The sequence below is a fragment of the Schistocerca nitens genome, chromosome 5 (genome assembly GCF_023898315.1).
Source record: "Schistocerca nitens isolate TAMUIC-IGC-003100 chromosome 5, iqSchNite1.1, whole genome shotgun sequence".
In the NCBI taxonomy this organism is placed as follows: Eukaryota; Metazoa; Arthropoda; class Insecta; order Orthoptera; family Acrididae; genus Schistocerca; species Schistocerca nitens.
Window position 1 is genome coordinate 434,397,112 of NC_064618.1, and position 25,100 is coordinate 434,422,211.

General features: G+C 38.4%; 1 protein-coding gene across 2 annotated transcripts in view; it reads right to left on the reverse strand.

Moving 5' to 3' along the window:
- LOC126260852 (glucose transporter type 1) overlaps positions 1 to 25,100 on the reverse strand; it is a 522,947-nt gene that overhangs the window by 124,727 nt on the left and 373,120 nt on the right. The window contains exons 12-13 of one of the 2 annotated variants that reach the window (XM_049958265.1): positions 18,052 to 18,264; positions 7,603 to 7,827 (exon numbers count right to left, since the gene is read on the reverse strand). In XM_049958265.1, coding sequence (XP_049814222.1) covers positions 7,603 to 7,827; positions 18,052 to 18,264 — 438 coding nt within the window. The remainder of the gene's footprint in view (positions 1 to 7,602; positions 7,828 to 18,051; positions 18,265 to 25,100) is intronic. The other variant, XM_049958264.1, reaches the window with a different exon arrangement.

Below are 25,100 nucleotides of genomic sequence, written 5' to 3' on the forward strand. Positions count from 1 at the left end.
TGTGGAGTTTATTACCTGTGTGTCAAAATAGCATGTAGGAATATTTGTTATTACATGATCAATTATAGTTTCACTATGCTTTGTTACTCTGGTTGGTTTATCTATTTTTATTGTTAGATTTTATATGCACATAAGTCCAGTACAGTCTTAGTATTGTCTGTATTTTTATTTGTGTATGTTCAGATCTCCTATAATGATCAAAATAAGCATTTGTTTTTGAGAGGTGTTGGATTATATCTTCCAGCTGTTTAAAGAAGGTTTTAATTACACCATCTGGTGATCGATAGAAATCTAATACACAACAAATTCCCAGCAATTTTAGTTTCCAGTGCTGTAGCTTCAAAGCTCAATTCTGTAGTATATTTTGTTATATTTATGGCTTTAGTTGATTTATAGTTAGAAAAAATGGCAACCCCACCACCTTTATAGGAAGTTCCACAAAAACTGGCTACTTTCACATAATTCTTCAAGTTGTACATTCCTATGCGATTTTCCTTTAGCCCATGTTCTGTAATTACTAGAATGTTTGGCCTATATTCCTGTAATATTACCTCTAGTTCCTCTGTTTTATTGTTTATGTATTGAACATTTTGGTGAAGTATTCTAGCAGTTGACTTTAAATTTAATAGTTCCCATTCCTGTAATATACTAAACACATCACTTGCTCCCTTTGCTTCTGGTACTGTGCAGTGATTTTTTTCAGTTTGTGTCATTAAACCTGGGTCATATCTTTGTCCTATGTTTATATTCCTCTCACTATTGTCACACTAGTATTTAAGATGGACAGTTTTACTTACATCTTTTTCAATGTTCTCTTTCTGTTTACTCGATACCATAAAAAATCCTCACTTAGTGTAGCAGGTCTCCTAGTTCTCAGGCATCTGTCTTGATTGGAAGCTGCTTCTGCTGTTGATCTCCCAGGCCTCAGGTACCTCTTCTGTTTGGTTGCTGTTGCTGCTGGCTCCTGTGCTCTCTGACTTGGTGACTGCCCTTCTTTGTTAGCTGCTGCAGCTAATGAACCTTGTATGTTTTCCTCACAAGCATTTTCATTGCCCTGAGATAGTATTATGGGGTCTGCTGTTCTGGATGCTGTTGCTGATGACGAAAGCTCTGCTGATGATTGTGGTGATTCTGCTGCTGCTGACGCTGCTGGTGAGAATATCAGAGCCTTTGCTGCTGCTACTGGTGTTTGTTATAGCTCTCCTGCAGATAATGATGGTTCCACTGTTACAGATTCTTATTTTGGTGGATTTGGGATTGGAGACCCTTCCATTACAGATGACTCATTAATAAATTTAAGTATTTCGGCACTAATAATCGTTTTCCCTTTTACGTTCATATGGAGACCATGTCTTGTGAAGTGCTCCCTGTGAACACTGTTTATCTCTACAAAAGTCGTATTCTGGAAACCTCTACATATTTTCTCAAATAGCCTGTTTGTTGTAACAATCTCTATGTTTATACACGAGTTTTCCATCAGAGCGTGTCTCCTGGGGATACCAACAATGTAGAAATGCACTCGAGGCATCCTTTTGATTGTTTCCTTTAGGATTCTCATTGTACGCCAAGTTTCATTACAGTAAACGTCATTTGCGCCTCCTATTATGATGCAGCTGTTACCAGTCGTCAATATATTGTCACTGTTTTTCAAAATTTCGCGTAGTGGCGCGCCTGGTTTGATGATGCCTGTTACATTAAGATCTGGGTGATTTCTTCTCATAATTTCTGTAACTCCTCTCCCATGACTATCTGCAAAAATGTGTGTTTGTTGCTTGTATCCTTGCATAACGTGGCTGTTTACTTTTCTTTCTTTATGAATATTTACCTTGTGGTTTTCTCTGTTTAATCCACTTGCATCTTTTTGTGTGGATAGTTTGTTCATATTTTTATCCATAGACGCACTATTAACACTGCCTTTTCTAGTGTTTAATTCACTTGTGTCTTTTTGGGTGATCAGTTCGTTCATATTTCTAGTTACAGTCGTACTGTTTACACTTTGTACATTTGGTTGTGCAGACCTACGAATTTTATGGCTAGCATTAATGAGATCTTGTTGCCTTGATGATTCAGACAGTTTCCGTATGGTTAGTGCCACATTTTCCACTGTTTTTATATATTTTTTATAATGTCAATTTCTTTTTGAAGTTCGTCATGCACACTGTCTTCTAACCCCGCGTAGCACTTTTCACTCACGATCTTGTGGCCGTTACACTCTATGTCATATTTACACTGTATTTGTAAATCTTCCTGAGCAAAGCAGTGTTAATGGCACCATTTATGTTCAAACACGCACATTCTAATTCCATTTAGCACTGTTTCGTCACATACAATACACTTGATTGAAATTAAGTCCTCAAAAACTGCAGAGCGGTTTAAAGTTACGTGTAAACTTGCCGCCATCTTGTAGAGGAAGATGAGAAGGGGAAATATGATACCACATGAAGGATTAGACAAAGTGCTGAAAGGTCTAAGTTGAAACAAGGCCCCAGGAGTAGACAACATGCTGCTAGAGCTACTGACAACCTTGGGAGAGCCAGCCAAGACAAAACTCTACCATCTGGTGATTAAGATGTATTAGACAGGCAAAATACCCCCATATTTCAAAAAGAATATAATAATCCCAATTCCAAAGAAAGTAGGTGCTGATAGGTGTGAAAATTACTGAACTATAAGTTTAATAAGTCATAGATGCAAAATACTGCAGGGAGTAGTGGGGGGTGAGGGGGGAGAGAGATTCAGGGAAGAGATTCTGCTGTGCGCTTCCTGATTTGGGGAAGTACTGAAGATCCTGCTGAGCTTCTGGAATGAGGTCACTGTGGTAGTGTTTGTAGGTGGACAGCTGGCAGAGTTCCTCTGCCAGGTCATCATTGCGATTCATTACCACAACGGTGAAGCCTTTGTCAGCAGGCAGGATTATGATGTCAGGGTCAATTTTTAGATGGTGGGTTTTGGTTCTCCCTGTGGATAATGTGCTTCACTTTACTGCCTGCTTCACAGCCCACACCATCTTGAGGGATTTGGGAATGATGATGATGATGCATTGTTTGAGGTTGGGAAATTCTGGACAGTTAACAATAGGTTATTTGGAGGCAGTGGGGGAGTAATATGGTTGGTTTGAAGAGTAAACTGAATCAGGCAGGGTTCAATGTTGGTTTTGAATTGAGTCTGATTGGTGGGTTTGGTGGTCACTCTGATAGACAGCACTAGCATCTTCCTCCACTCCAACCCTGCTACTTGTCCTGCTCTCCAGCTCATGCCTCCCCATTATCCCGCCACCCATCCCTCAGTCACCATCCAAGAATCATTTTGTGCACTTTTGTGTTAGCCATGATTATGTTTAACACCAGCTTGCATTTAGTATTCATCAAGAACAGACACTACATCAGCCAGTATTATCAAGTCGGCTGGTGCCCAACAATCATCGTATGAAGTTACAGTCAGTAGTGCATGACTGTATTAAGTACATGACCTTAGAACACATGTTTATGTTTTATATTCTTCAAGCCACCCTACAGTATGTGGTGGGAGGCACTTCTGGTATCATTATCTGTTCTGCTATTGTTTGATCATCGCACCCACATGAATGACAGTAATAATCCTCTCTGGTGTAGATAAACAACAGAAAGAGGAGAAAATAAATAAGTCATCAGGTCCAGATAGAATCCCAATTCAGTTTTACAAAGAGTACTCTATGGCATGAACCCCTTACTTAGGGTGAATTTATCGAATCACTTGCTGCGCTCAAAGTCCTATGAGACCACAAAAAAGTGCAGGCAAGTCCTGTGTGTAAGAAGGGTAAAAGAATAGACCATCAAAATTACAGACCGATATCCTTAACATCAGTTTGCTGCAGAATTCTTGAACATGTCCTGATTTAAAAATATAGTAAATTTCCTATAATGTGAAAAACTTAAGTCCACAAATCAAGACAGTTTTAGAAAGCATCACTCGTGCAAAACACAGCTTGCCCTTTTCTCACATGATATCCTGTAAACTAAAGATGAAGAATAAAAGGTAGATTATTCTTAGATTTCCGAAAAGCGCTTGACGCTGTACCCCAGTGCAGGCTTTTAACAAAGGTATAAGCATATGGAGTGGGTTCTTAGAATTTTAAATGGCTTGAAGACTTCTTAAGTAAAAGTACCCAGTATGTTGTCCTTGATGGCGTGTGTTCAGGAGGGAGAAGGGTATCATCAGGAGTGCACCAAGAAAGTGTGATAGGACTACTACTATCTTCTAGAGGCATGAATGATCTGGCAGACAGGGTGGGCAGCAATCTGTGATTGTTTGCTGGTGCCGTGGTGTACAGGAAGGTGTCATTGATAAGTAACTATAGGTGAATACGAGATGATTTAGACACAATTTCCAGTTTGTGTGATGAATGAGAGCTAGCTCCAGATATAGAAAAATGTAACTTAATGCAGAACAGTAGCAAAAACAAACGTGTAATGTTCAGATACACCATTAGTGGTGTTCTGCTTGACACAGCCATGTCACTTGCTTATCCGGGCGTAACTTCACAAAGTGATATGAAATGGAATGGCCATATGAGCACTGTGATAGGGAAGGCTCAACTTTGGTTTATTGAGAAACTGTGGTTCATCTGTAAAAGGGACCTCATACAGGATGCTATTGTCACCTACTCCTGAGTATTGCTCGAGTTTTTTGGATGCGCAACCGATCAGAACGAAGGACAATATCCGAGCAATTCAGTGGCAGGCTGCTAGATTTGTCACTTGTAGGTTTGAACAACTTTCAGGAATTTAGGAATGCTAAAATGGGAATATCTGGAGGCAGGGTGACTCTTTTTGAAGAACACTATTGAGAAAATTTTGAGAACCGGCGTTTTAAGCTTACTGCAGGGCAATTCTAAATTAGGGCCTCTATGGAGGCATACAGAGAGTCTTTTTCCCTTGCTGTATTTGCAAGTTGATTTGGAAAGGAAATTGCTAGTAGTGGTACAGGGCAGGCTCAGTCATGCACCATACATGTATGGTGCATGGAGTATGTAAGTAGATAGATCAGGACAAGTTTCCCAAGATATATATGCCTATAATAGTGTACATTTGTCCTACAGCCCTTCTTGAAAATTGGACTGACTTGCAGTTTTTCCATTCACTGGATACTCCCTGTTCCGCCAGTGACCTATGATAAAACTACAGCTAGAAGGGAGAGCAAGTTCTTTGGCATAATGTCTCTCGAATATTACATTTGTCTCATCTGATCCAGATGCCTTTCCACTACTAAATGACAGTAGTTGCTTTTCTGTTCTGCAATCACTTATCCCAGGATTTGTCATTTTGGCAATAATGTGGTAATGGAAAGGAAGAACCATATTTTGATCTTCCACAATAAGACAGTTTCTGGAGATGAAATTACATGTCACCCTTGATTTCTGTCATCTTCCATTTTGGTACCAGTATGGTCACTAAGCAATTTAATAAAAGATTTTGATCTGCTTATCAACTTAGCCCTCAAGAAGACTGGAATAATCCCAGTTCCAAATAAAGCAGGTGCTGACAGGGACGAAAATTACCAAACTATCAGTTTAATATCTCATGGTTGCAAAATTCTAACACAAATTCCTTACAGAAGAATGGAAAAACTGATAGAAGCCAAGCTCAGGAAAGATCAGTTTGGATTCCGGAGAAATGTAGGAACAGCAAGGAAGTACTGATACTACCACTTATCTTAGAAAATAGGTTAAGGAAAGGCAAACCTACATTTATAACATTTGAAGACTTAGATAACACTTTTGACAATGTTGACTGGAATACTCTCTTTGAAATTCTAAGGTAGCAGTGGTAAAATACAGGAAGCGAAAGGTCATTTACAACTTGTCCAGCAATTAGATGGCAGAAATAAGAGTCGAGGGGCATGAACAGAAAGCAGTGGTTAAGAAGACAGTGAGACAGTCCCCGACATTATTCAATCTGTACACTGATCAAGCAGTAAAGGAAAACCTAAGAAAAATGTGGAGTAGGAATTAAAGTTCAGGGGGGAAAAATAAAAACTTTGATGTTTGCCGATGACATTGTAGTTCCATCAGGGAAAGCAGAGGACTTGAATGAGCAGTTTAATGGAATGGACGGTGTCTTGAAAGGTAGGTATAAGATGAATACCAACAAATGCAAAACAAGGATAATGGAATGTGGTCGAATTAAGTAAGGTGATGCTACGAAATTGAATTAGGAAACAACACACTTAAAGTAGTAGATTAGTTTTCCTATGTGGACAGTAAAATACCTGATGATTGCTAAGATAGAGAGGATATAAAATGTAGACTGACAATGGCAAGAAAAGCATTTCTGAAGAAGAGAAATCTGTTAACACTGAATATAGATTTAAGTGTTAGGAAGTCTTTTCTGAAGTATTTGTCTGGAATGTAGTCATGTATGGAAGTGAAACATGGATAACAAACAGTTTAGACAAAATGAGAATAGAAACGTGCAAAATGTGGTGCTACAGAAGAATGTTTAAGATTAGATGGGTAGATCACATAAATAATGAGAAGCTACTGAACAGAACTGGGGAGAAAAGAAATTTGTGGCGCAACTTGACCAAAGAATGGGATCGGTTGAAACGACACATTCTGAGACATCAAGAGATCACCAATTTAGTATTTGAGGGAAGTGTGGGGGTAAAAACTGTAGAGGTTGACCAAGACATGACTACAGTAAGCATATTCAGAAGCATGTAGGATGCAGTAGTTACTGGCCGTAGGTCTATGACTCATTATGGAATTTTGCTGAGAAATCTTTCCCCATCCTCTTATAATTTTGACCTTATCCCATCTGCCTTTTTATCTTCTTTTCTTATACTTGAGAACTTTTCTTGTTGACAAACAAGCAGTTAATAATTTATCATCAATGCAAGCAAAATCATTAGGAGATTTAAAGACAGAACCTCAGTTTGCAGTACATTTCCATCATTTTTAATTGCCAGTGGAACATACCTTCTGAATATCATGTATTGAACTTGTATATACCTCTACAAAAACCAGTACTACTATGAAACTTTGCTCTTCTTTTATCTTCTAAGTTATGGTCATTTTTGTTTATTGTTTCGAACTATATGTGAATCTTTTCTTTCATGATGTTATTTCAGTTTATAACCTCCATTTAAATTCTTAAGACTGCTAATACATTTTCCCAAATTTGCTAAGTAGTTTTTAGATAAAGTTAGTTGATTACAGTAACCTGAAAAAACAAAAATCACAGAACTACAAACATATAGGTAAATAATGTAGAAGCACCATTTGACCGATTTATCATTTAAGTCTATCTCATCAACTGTAGACAAATCAAAATACATAAATTTCAGCTTCTTCCAGAAATGTTGTTCTCAGCAATAGATTATGCCCCAGACAGAATACACTGTTTATTTTTATCACATCATCTTTAGAATATTCTGTTACCAACATTTGAATAATTTGTTATAGAAATGAAGAATTATAGTTTGTAAACAAATGAAAATATTTTCCTAGGTAAGACACAGACTCCATATGCAGCAAATATTAGACCAGTCAACAATCACTTTTAAATATTATAATTTTGTATTAAACATATGTGTACTTATGTCATATGGTATGTAGAAACTAACCTGCATGCTGGGGAAGCCTATGCCAACAAGGAAGTTTGCAATCCAATTAATTAAGACTGCTATGGACATGGCAGCAGGCCGTGGTCCTTGTGAAAAGAGCTCAGCTGTAATCATCCATGGTATGGAGCCAGGGCCGACAGCAAAGAAGACCACAAAACTCAGTGTTGATACAACAGATAGGTACGACATCCAGTCTATCATTTCCTGCACATACCCAAAAAACTCCTATCAGGCGTTGGTACCCTGTTCTTCTTTCCTGATACAGGTGAAGGAGAGTTAAAATAGTTAAACTCAAGAAAAATTATGCAGGCATCCAGAGGAACATGCTGGAGAATGCATTGATTTCTTCATTGCTAAATAATTTTTAAACATAAGTGGTCAGCAAATTCAACTTCTCCTTCAAATTGTATCAGGAAAGTTTTCTGATAACAAAAAAAGGGAGGGCTGCAAAAGAAGCATCATGCACAAAATAAAAAGTAAGCATTCATGTGCAATGTGAACAAGATACTAACCTGAAAGTACAGCTTAAAATCTCTGGATGAGCCAGATATCTACCTTTTTTGTAGTCCAAAAGCATTTTATAGCTAACAGTAGCATGCATTTTGAAGTATTATAGCTCTGGTCTGTGTCAGAACTTTTTAGTTTGAAAAACGATATATACATATACCAATTGATTTGAAACCAAAAAGGGTTAATGAAATATCCAACTTCAGATAACGTATGACAAACAGCATTTCCATTTGTTCCTTTCTCTTATTTTGTTTCTTTGTCACCAAGATTCTTCTTTGTTTTATTTTCATAGTGATACCCAGCTGACAATGAATCTCCCTGCATAAAAATATCAATTTTGATTTGCAAGTCTTTATTTCACCAACATCATCTGTAGCAATATTTTGAACACTCAGTGACTCTTTGACAACACATCTCACCAGCAGTGTCTCATGCACACTGGCATAAATTTTGGTAATATCAACTTTATATGTTACACAGTGTTGTATTATCCATATAATCAATTGTAAATTATGGAAAATCATTTGAACTTTTGAGGAGCTTTAATATGGTTACTGTATCTCATCCCTCCATTTCATCTGCAAAAGCAATCCATCTACTCTTGCAACATCAGCCTTACTTGTACTTAAGCTCTCCACCAACTCATCACCAAAGAACACTCATGATGTAAATATTACTATTTTTGCATCAGAAGACATTGCTTTACTCCCTAATCTGAGCAGCATTCCAATGTTAGATGCAAAGTGGAACATTATGTAAAACAGTTTCACTTTCCATGTTTCATTTACTCATTACAAATTTTCCAATGGTTTTTGCAATGTTGCTTTATCATTATGATTTAAATATACTGTGTGTGCTAGAAACCTTCTACTCACTGAATCACATGCACACATCACTTCTTCCAATGCAATAAATCTGTCTGCTAATCATGCTTTTTTAGTTCTGAGATTTGTGGCAGAGAATCTATTCTAAACCTCTAGAAGTTCTTATTCCAGTTATTATTATGAGGCAAGACCTACAAATCCATAACGTAACATAAAACTAAAGTCATCCTCAAAACCCTTGGGATCCCTTCATCCAAACCCCTGGAATCTTCTCACATGAAGATATATACATTTACCAAATCCAGTATCCCACACACCTAAACTCACTATTTGCCTCCTGTCCAGGATACTTTATGGGATTCACATTCAGTTACAAAACATACATCAGCACTCTTAACTTAACATCCACAGCCCATACCCATTGTTACCTCTCTTGTAATATACTGAAAGCACCTGGAGTGATGTGCTCTCCCATGTGCTACACCTTGCACATAATAGTACTAACGATGTTATATATCAATGCACCTACACAGCTTACAGAAGGTAGGGTGATTTCAGAAGTAGATCTGTGCAACTTGAAGAAAGGTTTCTTCAAAGACTTCTCAATAACATGAAATTGAAGAATTTCCTGAAAGTGTAGACTGGAAAACCGCATTTTATGCGATGAAATGTAGCCTACTGGAAACTTGGAGAAGAAAAAACAAATAACTGAAACATGGTGGCATTGACAGAAATTAAAAATTAACTGGATAGATAAGAAACAAAGTTGTTATGAACAGTAGGTAAGGAAATGAGTCCAGCAAAATCTTTACTAAAAGCAGAAATCAGCTCCTGGAACATCTGCTACAGCATTCTGTACTGATTAGCATTACATAGGAATGAGCATTAGAGGAAAAGACTTTTAGGGACAGGCAAAGACTAAAACATCCAGAAAATATACAAATGATGACTGCAGTAGTTATCTAGAAATGAAAAAGATTTAAAACAAGAGTGGAAGATGTGGAGACACTATAAAAATAGACTAAAAAGAGAGTGTACAGCTCTACAGTGGAATGGTGAGCAAGCAACTTTCTGCATAAATGAATGGAGGGTCAAACAGCCTACACTGGCAGCACACACTGTCATGTTGCAGTCCATACCTTTGACTGCAACAGTAAAAGTATAGCAGCATCTTTCATAACTTGAGCCATCTTGAAACAATCCCCCTTCTTTACCTCTTTTTCTCCTGCTCCAGCACACCACGTCTTATAGACAGTAACGCGCCTTAGAAGCAGTGCTTGTTTCCCCTCCCTCCCTCTTCTTCCTATGGCCATGATTTGCATAGTTTCAATCTGTCTTTATTGTTACCATTTTCATTTGTAGCAGTTTTGTCGATTTGATTTAATAATAATTCCAGTACCAGAGCACAAGAATTAGTCACTCTGGGATAAGTGAACTACCTTTGTCAGTATGTATGGAAATACTGGCATTTTCCTAACATCATTTTCAAGTCTTCAATTTGACATATCTAAAGCAGTTTATACTAGTTTAAGACTTAACTAACAAAATCTCATGCTGGGTTTAAAAAAAGTTCCAGGACTACTTTCAATGTAAATACAATTCTAGCTAACAAATTTTTGTGCAAGTATCCCACAAAGCTACAATATTAAAATTCACTTTCAACAGAAAATGAATGAATGCATTGTAATGTATGTGCATACAATATAAATCAATGTGATATTACAAAACAAACAAATACATGCATGTGAAAGCTGCAACTGAAATGTAAGTTGAGGGCCATTAAAATCACTCGTTTAGTACATACATGGCATTTAAAGACTGAAAAGATGACATCAAATTATTAACATTAGCCTGAATTGACATTGTTAAAAGTGGGGTTCACATTATAAAAGTGTACACATGATGAACCCATCTGAGTTGGTAGTACATGTTTGAGACAGTAAAACATTTATCTTAACTTACTCACAGAAAGATTGAACCATACAATCAGTGTGCAGGTCTTGTACTGATCAGCCAGAACATTATTACCACCTATCTAATAGCAGGGTTAACAGTAGCGACTTATCGTGGCATGAAAGCAGTGAAGCCTTGGTAGGTCACTGGAGGGATTAGGCACCACATATGCGCATGCACACATGTGCTGCCCCCCCCCCCCCCCCCACACACACACACATGATGTCCAACACCTGTAATGAGGGGTGGCTGCACAACTCCACGACGTCTGGATGTGTTTTCACCTTCGTTTCATCACATTTTGAAGACACTGACCACATCACTCCCGAACACCAAACAAGTCGTGCAGTTTCTGAAATATTTGTGCCGAGCCTCTGGGTCATTACAATCTGACCTCACTCAAACTCTCTCAGATCACATGACTTCTCCTTTCTATACATGGACATCTCGCTCACTGATATTATATGCTGTGTGTGTGTGTGTGTGTGTGTGTGTTGCAATCATTCCTTGCCAGGTGATGCTGCTATCGCCTGGATGGGTTTATATCGATAGGTCAGAGTTCGTGTTCTGGCTGATCAGTGTGCTTATCAATGATATGTCTGAGATTCCACTATAGCCTATCACTCCTCTACTTTCACTTCCATGTTTTCTTCCTCGAATTGACTTAACGGCTATAGATTTGTTTACATCTCCTCCATTGCCCAATATTTCATTGACAGACTTGGAGGGGTACTTTTAATCACATCAGGTGATGCTGGGTACCAGAGAAGATTTACAAACAACTGATATGCCTGGAAAATTTCATCATAAGTTACAGCACTCAGTCTCTCTGGGTCAATAAAAGGCATGCACCATATTCTTAGTTCTTCATTTGTTGAACCTGCAGAATCATTTCAGTTAGAAATAAATTTTAAAGTCGATAGTTGCTTTTCTTTTCATACTCTAAAATTCTCCTCAAATTCATGAATGAAATATACACATAAGAGCAATTAGTTAGTGTCACCTTGCTAACCTCTAATTGGTATCATGTTGCAATATTTTTTATCTTGATGATGAATAATCATGTAACCGTGTTGCACAGTGCTAAGTGGTGAGACAGACAATAACCAGTAACTGGTAAGGTATGAAAGGAGGATGGAAGATTGATTGGTGTCAGAAAAAGGACCAAGGCAGAACTCTAGAAGACATCTATCACACCACCCACAACTCCTATGTTTCATCAAGTCTCATTATTTGTATTCTGTAAAGTTCATGGTAAATGGATACCTCAAAATTGGAAAAAGTATTTGCTGATCTGAAGAGTCATAATCTGTAACAGTGTCCTTCCAATAAGTCTGAGAGATTCACTGCATGCTGCATGTTTTATAGAACACTAACATTTTTGTAGATGACAGCATGCCAAGCTCTGAAACATGTCCACTACATCAATGGTTGTAGCAACACAGTTCACATAATCCTCATTTTCAATGGCCTTCAAAATTCAACAAGTATCAATACAGCTGTGTGCTTGTGGAATAACACCCCACTCTAAGATCAGAGGTCAGGACTGCACTGCATACAGCATAGCTCACCATATCACAGAACTATTTTTAGCATTTCATTACAATCTTGCAATGTTAGTATGCTATTGGAGACACAATATGGTATTTTGTATAAGATATCAATTTAGTGATCACAGCATGCAAACATTTCCATAGCCAAATTTTTAATAATCACTAATGTAAATGTATTTATTCCATGTAATGGTAAAACTAAAATACCAAAAATTCTACTGTGTATTTTTGCCTGTATGGACTACTTAGTCACTGAAAAGCATTTTTGTTCTTCCAACAGGCAAAATGTATGAGTATAATGTATAATGTTGAAGATTGATCGTGATCGGGGGGGGGGTTGATAAATACTACATTTGGAAGAAGCACAGTGAGGTACACAAAATTTTGGTAGCGGAAAATGTAAATAGTCCTTTCCTGAATGCAACAGAACAGGTAATTAGTTTTAAGGATGCATAGGACTGAAGCCATCATTTACAGGGTGCAACAAAGAAATAAAGAAAATTTTCCAAATTGGCCACAATGCAAAGCAACTTGCAAAAAATACATACATATTGTATTTAGGTCATTACCAAATGTTATGGGCAAGTCTTAATTTAAGAGAAGACTCACTCTTTTGTCAACATATAAAACACAGTAAATTGAAGATTGTTTAACTGAAAACAGTTCATTAAAAGCAGCACATAAGTGAGTCTTTACATTGCTGCAGAAAGATATGTGATGTTTGAGCATAATCCTCATATGACATGTAAGAGCAACTTCATCTTCTCTCCACCACTGAATAGAGGTAGCACATGAGCATATTTTAGTTTTCAGTATCATAGATTATTGTCACCCATATGCTGTCATGTGCTTTCTTCATTTACTCATGCTCCTTTGACTCAACAGCACATTAACAACAAGTACAGGCAAATCATAATGTGCTGTCCTTAGCTCCCCACAACCCTCCTGCATTGTCTTATTAGATTTTTATTCCCCTATGTTCACACTTGGTGATGAACCCACTACTTAGCCTTCATGCTATAATTGGCAAACACTAAGATACTTTCAGAATTTTGCTGGCTGGTTATAAGAGATGTAGTGACAGCAGAGCACGTGATGATCTCTAGTTGAAACAGATGAGGAATTTAGTGTCTTGCCCAAATTACTTGTAATTTGATGCCATCAGAAGTGCTGACATTTCCTACCAAAAATAGTAAATTCACTAAGAAGATAAATCCTGCAGACATGGACAAGGAAAATGACTACATAACCAAACCAGTCTCTCAGTTTAGACCTATTTTGTACACATCTTTAAAACTATGGCTCTCTTTTAAAATACCACATTTTAAGGAAAAAAATGTGATCTCAGGAATATGACACACAGTTTCCCCGAATTTATTCTAGAAACCTCTCGTAATTCTAAGTAATCAGACTGTATGTTTACACCAGCCACAAGATCTAATTTATATTTGCTATATCCAAATGATCTCCTGGTTTAAAAGTATCAAGCATATAAAGCACTCCATAAGCAAACAAGCTTCTGATTTGCAGGCATGCACTTCCACAGTTGCATGAAAATATTGTGCATGTTGCATCCGGAGAGCTTCTGCTTGGTCGATTATGATAGGGAAGATGATTTTTGTGTGTGTGTGTGTGTGTGTGTGTGTGTGTGTGTGTGTGTGTCCTGTAAATGCCCATACTGACATTATGCCTTCATGGAGGACTGCATGTAGGCATGGCTGTCGTGTATATTTACACATTATGCAGCCATATTTGTGACATAACACAATAAGCTGTCATCCTGACGTCATGAGACATAAGGAAAAAATGGAAAACTGACACGCTTGAATATGTTAATGATTAACATTTCAGCACAACTGTATAAAACACATAGGAGTAACAGCATCTACATTCAGTATGTAAAGAAATGTAGCAGAGTGGGTCTCTCATTCAAAAATTTCATTTAGATGTTGGTTGTCTGCAAGGCCATGTTAGGCCATGCCATGTAAGAAAGCGAAATGTCTACCAGCATGTGTCAGAATTTGACAGCAGCAAGATAAAAGCTTATGAAGACTGTGGTTAATCATTCAACATTATTGATGCTCATGTTGATTTGGATCCTCTGACTGTTGTCAGACATGCAACTGATGGGCTCAGGACAGCCATACTCGGCACCCTGCAGGACTTGAATGGCCCCACATGACTAGGGCCTGAGATGAAACATGAAGATGAAAAAAAATTTCTGGTATAATAAATGTTTCTCTATTTCCCAAGAAGTAAGGAAATTATATAAGCTTTACTGATATGATGAACAAGACTAAACTAGAGCCTACATCAAACAGTAGGTGACAAGACTGCCAAAACCAAGTGAACTTTTAATAGATTGAAATCCAGAAAAGTGTGCTGGGTCTGAACTGCATAGAGCATAGAGCTTTCCACTAAAAGGAAATTTCTCTGATGCTTGTGATGCAAGTACAGTCACACTGTGCCACAGTTGATTCTGAGGTTATTACTTTCACCACAAAAATTAGATGAATCCTAGAAGGAAGAGGAAATGGCACTGAATAAAAGTACATGACACCATCAGAGTTGCACACAAATTGCTCTATAAAGGAAACAATTAACATGCCATTGGTCGACTGACAAATCAGTAAACTAAAGGTTAGCTCTTTACCAACATCACCATAAAAGGAAGACTAAAATGGAGCTGATACTGAATTTGTGATTTGAGACAAACTCACTGTGCAACTAAACAATCAAGTCTTCACAAAACTACAAAAATCCTGAGTCCCAATGAATACCAGTTAGCAGCCTATAAATGTTGTAGGTGCCAAAGTTTTGAAGTGTACAATTCATAAGAAGCAAGGAAGATTAGAGTTTACTACCCCATCAATGATAATGTCATGGAATCCAAGTTCAGATTGAGGTAGGCCTTAGATCATGCTGTCCTCAAGGGAACCCCAAAGCATTTCCCCATAGCAGCTAAGAAAATCATGGATAATCTCAATTTAAGCAGCAATTTGAATCATTGTGTTTTGGAATACAAGTACACAGTCTTCCTAATGAATCACTTTGCATTGTAGCTAACACAACTTATGGATTCTGATTTAAGTAGCTAAGCCAAGCAGTTGAATCATGTTACACCTCTCTCTCTCTCTCTCTCTCTCTCTCTCTCTCTCTCTCTCTCTCTCTGCCCCCCCCCCCCCCGCCCCGGTATGCTCCCACAAACATCACTTTACATCCCTCAGCAGTACCCTGCTCCACCTCCACCTCCACCTCCCTGTCCCAGCCTCCTCGTTATCACCACCACCCAGACTACTACTTTCTACCATCATGCACAGTTGCCTGCAGTCTGGCCACTGCAGCCGGAGACAGTGGTCATGTGTCTGTGAGCTATGTGTGTGTGTGTGTGGGGGGGGGGGGGGGGGTGGCATGTAGGAAAGCTGACAGGTTTAGTAGTTTTTTCGTCGTGCTTGTCTGTGACTCAATATCTCTGCTACATGGTGAGTTATAATCTATCCTTTCCATAATATTATCTCTATTTCACCCTAGGTTTCACATTGTTTAATAATAACAACAACAACCACAACAACAGTGTCACCTGCTCTGATTTTTTAAGCATGACGTTGTAATATTCCACATGCCCATCTCATGACTCTAATGGAAACACTGCACGTACTTGCAAAGAATTTCCAAAATTAACTTGCTGAAATTACTTGTGGGACGTAAGTTTCAAAAGCCTCTGTTCTAATGTAAAACATCAGCAAGTGCTTGCAGAAGTTACTTGCTTTTGAACATGTACCTTAAATACAAAGTACGCACATAATGATCCAAAAATGGATCTGGAGATAAAAGCAAGTAAGACAGTGGATAAAGAATTATGAGATTGAATAAGAATTTTACTAGGCATGTTTAGTGCATGTAAGCATTATTCATTGCTTCATCTCACAGACATACTGTATTCTCTTCCTTCCTTTCCTTTCCTCTTAGAACAACAAAATGCACACACGTTTTTGTGTAATCCAACTGCAGCTGAGATATGGAATATAATACCGTCAGTCTTTTCTGCTATCACTCTTAACTTATAAATTGAAGTATATCCTCAAACCCTGCTGTACACCTGAGAAGTTGTGTTTCCAACAACATAGTAGTTCTTCTAAGGTAGTTCAGCAGTAATATTAACCTATTTTGCAACAGATGTTATATGTGTATGTTCTCAGGATTCTTAGCTGACTGACATTAGTCAGTAACTTTCCTTGTGTGTCTTTCTTCCCATCAATGTCACCTGTGCATGATGAATTAATGTCTCTTCTCATGTCATTTATCAATATTCAGTTTATTATTTACTTATTAATATAGCTGCAAATGTACAGTGCCAATAATTACATCGATAAGCCAAAACATTATGACCAACTGTTGGGAACAAAATACAGCAGCGATTCTGCATGGCATGAATTCAAGAAGACATTGGTAGGTTTCTAGAGGTATGTGGCACCACATATCATGCAATTCCCACAAATTGTGAGCCGGTGGTTTGTGTATGCAGAGCTGGTGCCCAACAACATCCCAGATGTTTTCCATTTGACTCAGATCACATGAATTTGGTGGGAAATACATCAACATGAGTTCAGTATGATGGTTCTCAAATCACAATTCTGGCTTGGTAATATGACCAGTTCCCCTGATGAAAAATGCCATTGACCTCAGGTAAGACATCAAGTGTGAGTGGCTGCAGGAGGTCCACAATAATTAAGTCCACTGCTGTAATGGTGCCTTTGATTCCTATCACAGATCCCATGGAAGCTCAGGTGAATGTCCACAACAGCATGATACTGCCCCGTTGGTCTGTATGTCCAGACAAGACCATCGATCAGATGTAACAAGAAACACTATTCAGGCAACATGTTTTCATCGATCCAATCTCTATGATCCTGTTTCCACTGCAGTGGTAATTGTGGACGACGTTGGCCCTACACTGGAACATGTAGGGGTTGTGTGTTACAGAGTCCCATGTTCAACAATATGTGCTCAATAGTGTTCTCTGAAACACTTGTGCCTGTACCAGCAATGTATTCCATCATCAGATCTGCAACAGACAATCACTTATCCTTCTCTACTGAGGGGTAAGCCTCCTACCTCCATGCTCAGTGATGAGGCATAAACAACCAACATCTTGTTGTCTATTTGCAGTTTCATTGTCTGTCAACTACTTTTCATTAATGCTCATGACAGAAGCATGCTAACAGAGAACATACTTCATCACTTGTTCCCAGACACCAGGCTACGACAATCTGCCCCTAATTACATTCAATTATGTCAGTACATTTCTCCATATCCATATGAGACCCATATCATTGCTAGAATGACTTCCCATTCATCTCTGTTATGCTTATAAACTTTTCTTGAAACATTATGTGCCTGCAACACTACCATGTGTCTTTCAATCTTGTGGTGGGCAGTGGTCACAATGTTGTGGTTGATCAGTGTAAGACAACAATAGGATACCTAATTCATCTGATTTATGCATTAAGTTACTTACTTCACTACTTACAAAGATCCTGCTATACTAGTCAAGGATCATAAATATATGCAAGTAACTGAACTGTGAAAACTGAGATTGCATAACAAACCTTTATTAGAAATGAAATGGTGATGAATATGGAGAAAATGAACATTCCTCCCAGGCCATACAGATGAAGTGTGCGCCGACCGGTGCGGTCCATGAGTGGTATAGAAACAAGTGTCATGCCCACCATAATGGCACCAATGCCAATTGTAGCAAATTTGGCACTTTCCTCCGTAAGTCCTGAGTTTTTAAACAAGTCTGTTGAGTAGTAGAACACCTGAAACAAGAAGGATAATACTAATGATTACACAACAAAACAATGTTACTTACATTGTCAGACAGCAAAAATGGAAATAAAAAAAAGAATGGAAATAAAAAAAGAATGGAAATTAAAAAAAGAATGGAAATTAAAAAAAGAATGGGAATTAAAAAAAGAATGGAAATTGAAACAAAAAAAGAATGGAAATTAAAACAAAAAAAGAATGGAAATTAAAACAAAAAAAATGGAAATTAAAACAAAAAAAGAATGGAAATTAAAACAAAAAAAGAATGGAAATTAAAACAAAAAAAGAATGGAAATTAAAACAAAAAAAGAATGGAAATTAAAACAAAAGAATGGAAATAAAAAATGGAAATAAAAAATGGAAAAAATTGGAATACAATTGCGGTAAACAAGTTGTTGATTCAATCGAAGTGCTAAAATACTGCAAATTAACTCTATTATATAAAATAGTGTTAATTGGCATCATCTTCCAATCATGTCACATGCTGGTATTTTCTATTGGGGGAGTTGCCAGAAGAACATCTGTGAATACACAATGAAAAACAACATCATTCTGTGGTGACGAGTGCACAGACAATCTGCTTTACTCTCTGATTTTTATAAGAATTCTTTGTATTGACTTACGTTTTTCAGTTCATTGGTGTTCGAGCTTTAGTAAATAAAATGTTATGGTTTGACTACTACATTGTATCTCTTCAGCAGATGGAGATAAGCTGTAGGTGACCAAAGTGGTAACCCAGTCTACTGAATTAAGTTTTAGAAGAACAAATGCAGCACCGTTCGGTATCGTCTACTGCAGAGTCGGTGCGTCCGCACAACACATACAGCACTATGCTTTGTTGAAACACAGAATATTTATGATGCAACATTGAAAACCAGTAAAATGCTGTTTTAAACTTTTCTATTGCACCAAGGAACAGCCATTCGGCAATGACACTAACAAGATCAAGATACACTCACTGCAGATCATTCCTGATAAACTGGAATTATGGCTTGCAATGCTCAAATTGACTTCCCAGCAGCACAGCACTGTAAATGAAGATACCAAATTTATGATCACTGTTAATGTGCTCAAAAGTAAAGCAGCAACTATCAGTGCAGACATAATACTCCACCCACCCACTACGCAGAACTATACGCATTTTAAACAGTTGCTTTTTGAGCAATTACGTCGGCCAACAAGCACTACATGGTGAAAAGAGAGGAGACATGTCACCTTTAGAATTTTGGTGGCACCTGTGATGCTCAGTCAACGACAGCGAGTGGCCAGATATGACACTGCAACATGTATGGCGCGTACAGTTGCCAGAGGCAGTAAAGAACAGCTGTGGTGCTTTATGACACACGCAATATTTCATCGTTGCTCTCACTAGCCGACAAGGTCTATGCTTCATTACATGCAGGACATACGTCATCTGTGACGTTCGAATGCAGCAGTACCTACAAACGTTCAGGAAGCTGCAGCGATACAACAATGCCAACAAATGGACATTACTCGACAATTGGAAGAACTATGAAATCACATTGACGACAGTTATCGATGTTGCTGGGAGGCAAAGCAGCTGCATACAAGAAGAGCAAAGAAGATGCCAACATGTCTAAGGAACGTATCTGCTGGTACCACCATCGCTTTGGAAACAAGGCGACGCGATGCACATCACCTTGCACTCACCCAAATGGCCACAGCGGCCGGCGATAGGTGCCGCCAGTTGCGAGTTCGAGCACCAGCACCAGCACCCACCACTGCAAGGTGAGAGCATAGATGGGAAACTACTGGTGAGTAACTTTTCTTCCTTAGCTTCACTGTCCCACCGATTTTTTGTCACAGGCGCTAAATCTGGCCGCCCTTATCTATGACTCAGGCTCGGACGTCAGTGCATCGCCTGTTAGAAGTTGCAATGTGAAGCTTCCTCCATCTCAATCAAAGCTCACAGCAGCAAATCAGACTTCAATAATGACTTATGGAAAAAGCCAGATACATGTAGACTTCGGTTTCCAAGATCGTTTACCATGGACTTTTGTGATTGCTGATATTTCAGACACAATATTGGGTGCAAATTTTTTCTTTCATTACACAGCTCAAGTAGAGGTCAGCATGTGGAGCATCTGCCAGGGTAAAAAAGCATTAGAAGCATCCTAGGATGAGGTTCTCTGCCTACATTCAATGACAGACAGGAAGGGATGCCACACATAGTAAAATGCAAACCCATGCCGTGTGCACAGACAGTTAAGCACAACACGGTCCATCACATCAGGACTACACCCAGTCAACCAGTACCTGAGCACATGCGCCAGTTAGCTCCTGATTGTTTCGCTGCAGCGAAGGCAGAATTCAAAGAACTCTTGCACTCAGGAGTCGTCCGTAGATCCAACAGGCTGTGGTCATCATCACTTCATCTAGTAAAGAAGAAAGATGGGACCTGGAGACCATGTGGAGACTACTGAGCACTCAATACCTATACCATACCCTATCACTACACGATACCACATATTAAGGATTTTATGTACACGCTGGCAGGCACGACCATTTTTAGTGTCATTGATTACCAGAAAGTTTATCACCAGATACCGGTAGCACCTTCTGATGTACCGAAGACAGCTGTCGCAACACCATTTGGCTTATTCAAATACCTCCGTATGCCATTTGGTTTGTAAATGCGGCACACACTTGGAAATGGTTTGTCGACTAAGTACTAAGAGGTTTACCGTAATGCTTCGCATACCTCAGTGATATCGTTGTCTTTTCAGCATCCGAGAAATTGCACGAACTGCATCTAAAGACTGTTTACCAGTGCACTGATGCATTTCGGTCAACGAATCAAAGTGTTTACTTCGGCGCAGTCAGGTGCCATTCTTGGGATACTCAATGACAGCAGCCGGCGTCAGCCCACTGCAAGATAAACTTGCCATTATCAAAGAGATGGCTCACCCCATTGATTATCTTCAACTACGCCAGTTCCTTGGAGCAGTTGATTTCTATAGACATCATCTGCCTAATGTGGCAGCCATCCAGGCACCTTTGAGATCAGCACTAGCCAGCAAGGATGCAGTAGGCAAACTATCTTTGCAATGGACACCAGAGACTTTGATGGCATTCGATAAGACCAAGGTATGTCTACATCAGGCAATCATGTTGACACGCCCAGTTGCTCAGATGCGACTGGCAGTTGTTGTGGATGCTAGCCAGCAAGACATTGGCGCAGCTCTGCACCACCAAGTCTAAGGCCACTGGCAGCCCTTGGGCTGCTGCTCTCATAAGCTTACATCATCACAAGTGAAATTGAGTGATTATGATAGGGAATTTCTGGCAATTTATGAAGCCGTCAGACATTTCTGGTCACGAGTGGAAGCCAGGCCATTCACCGTTTTCACACACCGCAAGCTGATTACTTTCGCCTTTAGTAGGAACAAGGATGGTTGCTCACCACGACAATTCAGACAACTTGAATTCATCACCCAATTCACGACTGACCTGCAGCATATAAAAGGAGCTGAGAATGTCAAGGTGGATTTCCTGTCTTAGTTGGAATCTATCTCTCAGGCTATTGACTACAAGGAGCTAGCTGCTGCGCAAGAGACAGACCAACAACTTGCCAAATTCCACTGTGACAGTAATCTGGGTTATGTCTGCGGCAAATACAACCTATTGGTGAACGTTTGTGATGTGATGTATCACAGGGAAAACAGAGACTTTTGTACCTAAGAAATTGTGATGGAAATTATCTGACAGCATCCATGGGCTGGCTCATCTGGGAATAAATGACAGTGTCAAACTGATCACTGACAGATTTGTGTGGCCAAACATAATGAAGGACTGCCGCAGTTGGGCAAAAACATGCTTAGATTGTCAGAAGACCAAGGTTGGACAACACTGTGTGGGAGTTGCCAGAAGAACATCTGTGAATGCACAATGAAACACAGCATTATTCTGTGGCGACGAGCGCATGGACAATCTGATTTACTCTCTGATTTTTATAAGTATTCTTTGTATTGACTTCAGTTGATTGGTTTCCAAGCTTTAGTAAATAAAAATTTATTGCTTGACTACTACATTGCATCTCTTAGCAGACGGAGATAAGCTATAGTTTACCAAACTATTGATGCTGACTGAAATGTAAATATACCCTGAAAGGTTAAATTGCTTCTGACAAAACAGGAATAATGTTCTTCTGAAATGCCAAAGTTTCGTAACTACACATGAACAATATAACAGCTACTGTCTAACTAGAAGTGAACATCTTTGAAACAACTTTAATGACTCAATTCATAAATTACTGCCCTCAAGAATTACGTGACACACATAATATCACATTGAGAGTAGTCTCGGGGATGTAGAGAAAGTGAAGGGTATACGTTTTATTTTACCAAAATGAAAGCAATAACTTATTTCTAAAAAAAAAAAAAACTGTAATATTAAAAATGGAAAACACTTTCTAATGTTCAGCAGAATCTATTTATTCTATCATGAAACAGCTTTTGGCTTGCTGGCCATTTTCAAGTGACAACTGAACGTTACAGACACAAATAAACATGACGTGCTACTTACATTGATATTATTAGTACAGAAGATTAAAAAATGACAGTGGGTTTACATTTTGTTTTCACACATAGAAATAATTTCATTAACTAAAAAGGGAGGCTGGGGGAACAAAGTTTTCATGTAGAAAATACATTTAACAACCAATGAGAAATAAGATGAATTTACAGTTTTCTGTTAAAAGATTATCAGCAAAAATTCAGTCTTTCTTCCTTAATCTCCAGGCTCTGTTAAAGCACTTCTGTATTTGATATGGCAACATGAAGTTCCAGGCTGCTGCGATGGCTTTTACTATGTCAAGTGGATTCTGATTAGAGGTTGCATTATTATTTTCAACAGCATGAATTGCAACTCTTACACACTGCTTGTGATACGATCTCTTCATGAAAGAAATGATACCTTGGTCCAATGGCTGAAGGTGGCTTGTCACGGTGGGTGGAAAAAATGGAACCTTTATGTTAGTCTGATTCAGATCCTGTATCTAAGGGGCAGTTCAACTGTCCAATGCAAGAGGAACATGTCTGTTCTGAGCAACCAACGACTATTGAAATGAAGAAGCCACTTGCAAAATGGTGTGTTGCTCATCCAACCTTTCTTATGGCGAGAGTAGATTCAAGGTAAAGCATACATATTTGTGTTACTAAAACAACTCAGTTTCTCAGACTTACCTATAACCCAGGGATGAAACTTCTCACTGCCATCTGCATTACATACAAGGACAACTGTTACACAGTGTTTGCTGCATGCTCCTCCATGACACTTAACACCTTCTATCTCCAGGATGCAATGTAGATAAAGTTTGCAGAAAAGTCCAGTTTTATCTATACTGAACATATCACATGAGACATACTTTTCCCTCACTTGGTCGAATTCATGCAGCCAGCTGTTCGCACTTTCTCTATCAACTTTATTTCATTCACCACAAATTTGTACAAATGAAATTTAATGTCTTTTTTGGAACCAATACAACCAACCAGAAAACACTGAAGTCTTCAATGCCTGTATTTTTGGCAAACTCATTTGTTTCTGACTGAATCACATGTCCATTTAAAGGTACGTTAGATGCCCACACATGATTGGAGCATTCTAACAGTAACATCTCAATGTCTTCGTACTTAGTGCTACGAAGTCATTGAAATTTGTCTGTGGAACCTGATCCAGCATCATTAATGATTTTTTCTCATGTCTTATTTATCAGAGATAAAGTTGATTTGTGAATTACAAACTGCTCTGCAATTGCTGCTATCTTTGTACCAAAGCCCACTTCATCTGCATCTTAAACTTTACCAGTACAACTAGAGTTGTCTGTTTCCTCTCTGCCATACTTTGCATGCAACCATTTGTAGGATTTTATTCAGTATTCTAACTCAATTTGGCTATGACTAAAGGAACACCTGGGATCAAATACATTTCTAAATGTTAATGCACACATTATTGAAGATTTAAATGTACCATACATCTAATTATTGGGCTGATAATCGCAGCTGCCAACCAACAATTTGTTAGAAACAAGTCAATAACCTGTAGTCAGCTTTTTAGTTACATTTCTTGCATTCATTTTGGAAAAAAAATTAGCACTTAAAAGCATCAGAAGTTTGTGTTACAATGAAATTTAATCACACTATGCACAGAAAAAGAGTTTGTAATTGACCTTAACCAAAAGTCATGTTAACCAATAAAACTTCCTATAAAAACTAACGTATTTTTTTCGTTTTAACTACAAATTTGTCTTAAGCGAGTTCACACTAATGAGGTTATACTGCATTAACACCCAAGAAATATATAAAAGAGCTTCCCAGTTCCACTCTAAAGCGAATTTTCTTAGTTGCATGTTTAAATGTTGTTGTAATGGCTCTGTGTAGTGGTACTAGTACACAAACACAGCACAGCATACTCCTGTATGACCCAGTATATAATTTCTCAGTTCAGTGGCTCTTTATGTACTAAAATTTGTTCATAACTGCTCATGAACATTTCAGATAGCATACAACTAAAAGGTGAACCTACAGTTGGGCCATCAGACTAATAGAGTACTTGTTTGGAAGTATCAGTGGCATTCAAATGAAAACTGAACAAACCCACAATATACATTCCACACGACAGGTCGTCCCACTGTTGTTACATTTCGATACTTTCACTGTTGTAGTAGAGTAACAGCAGAGTGCCATATAACAGGTACACACAGTTGTTATGTTATGACCCTGGTTGTTGGCAAACTGATCTAGTGTGCTCATTCAGGTGCTGATACGGAGGCATGCAAAGAACGGCAGATGCGTCATTCCTTTTTCTGTTG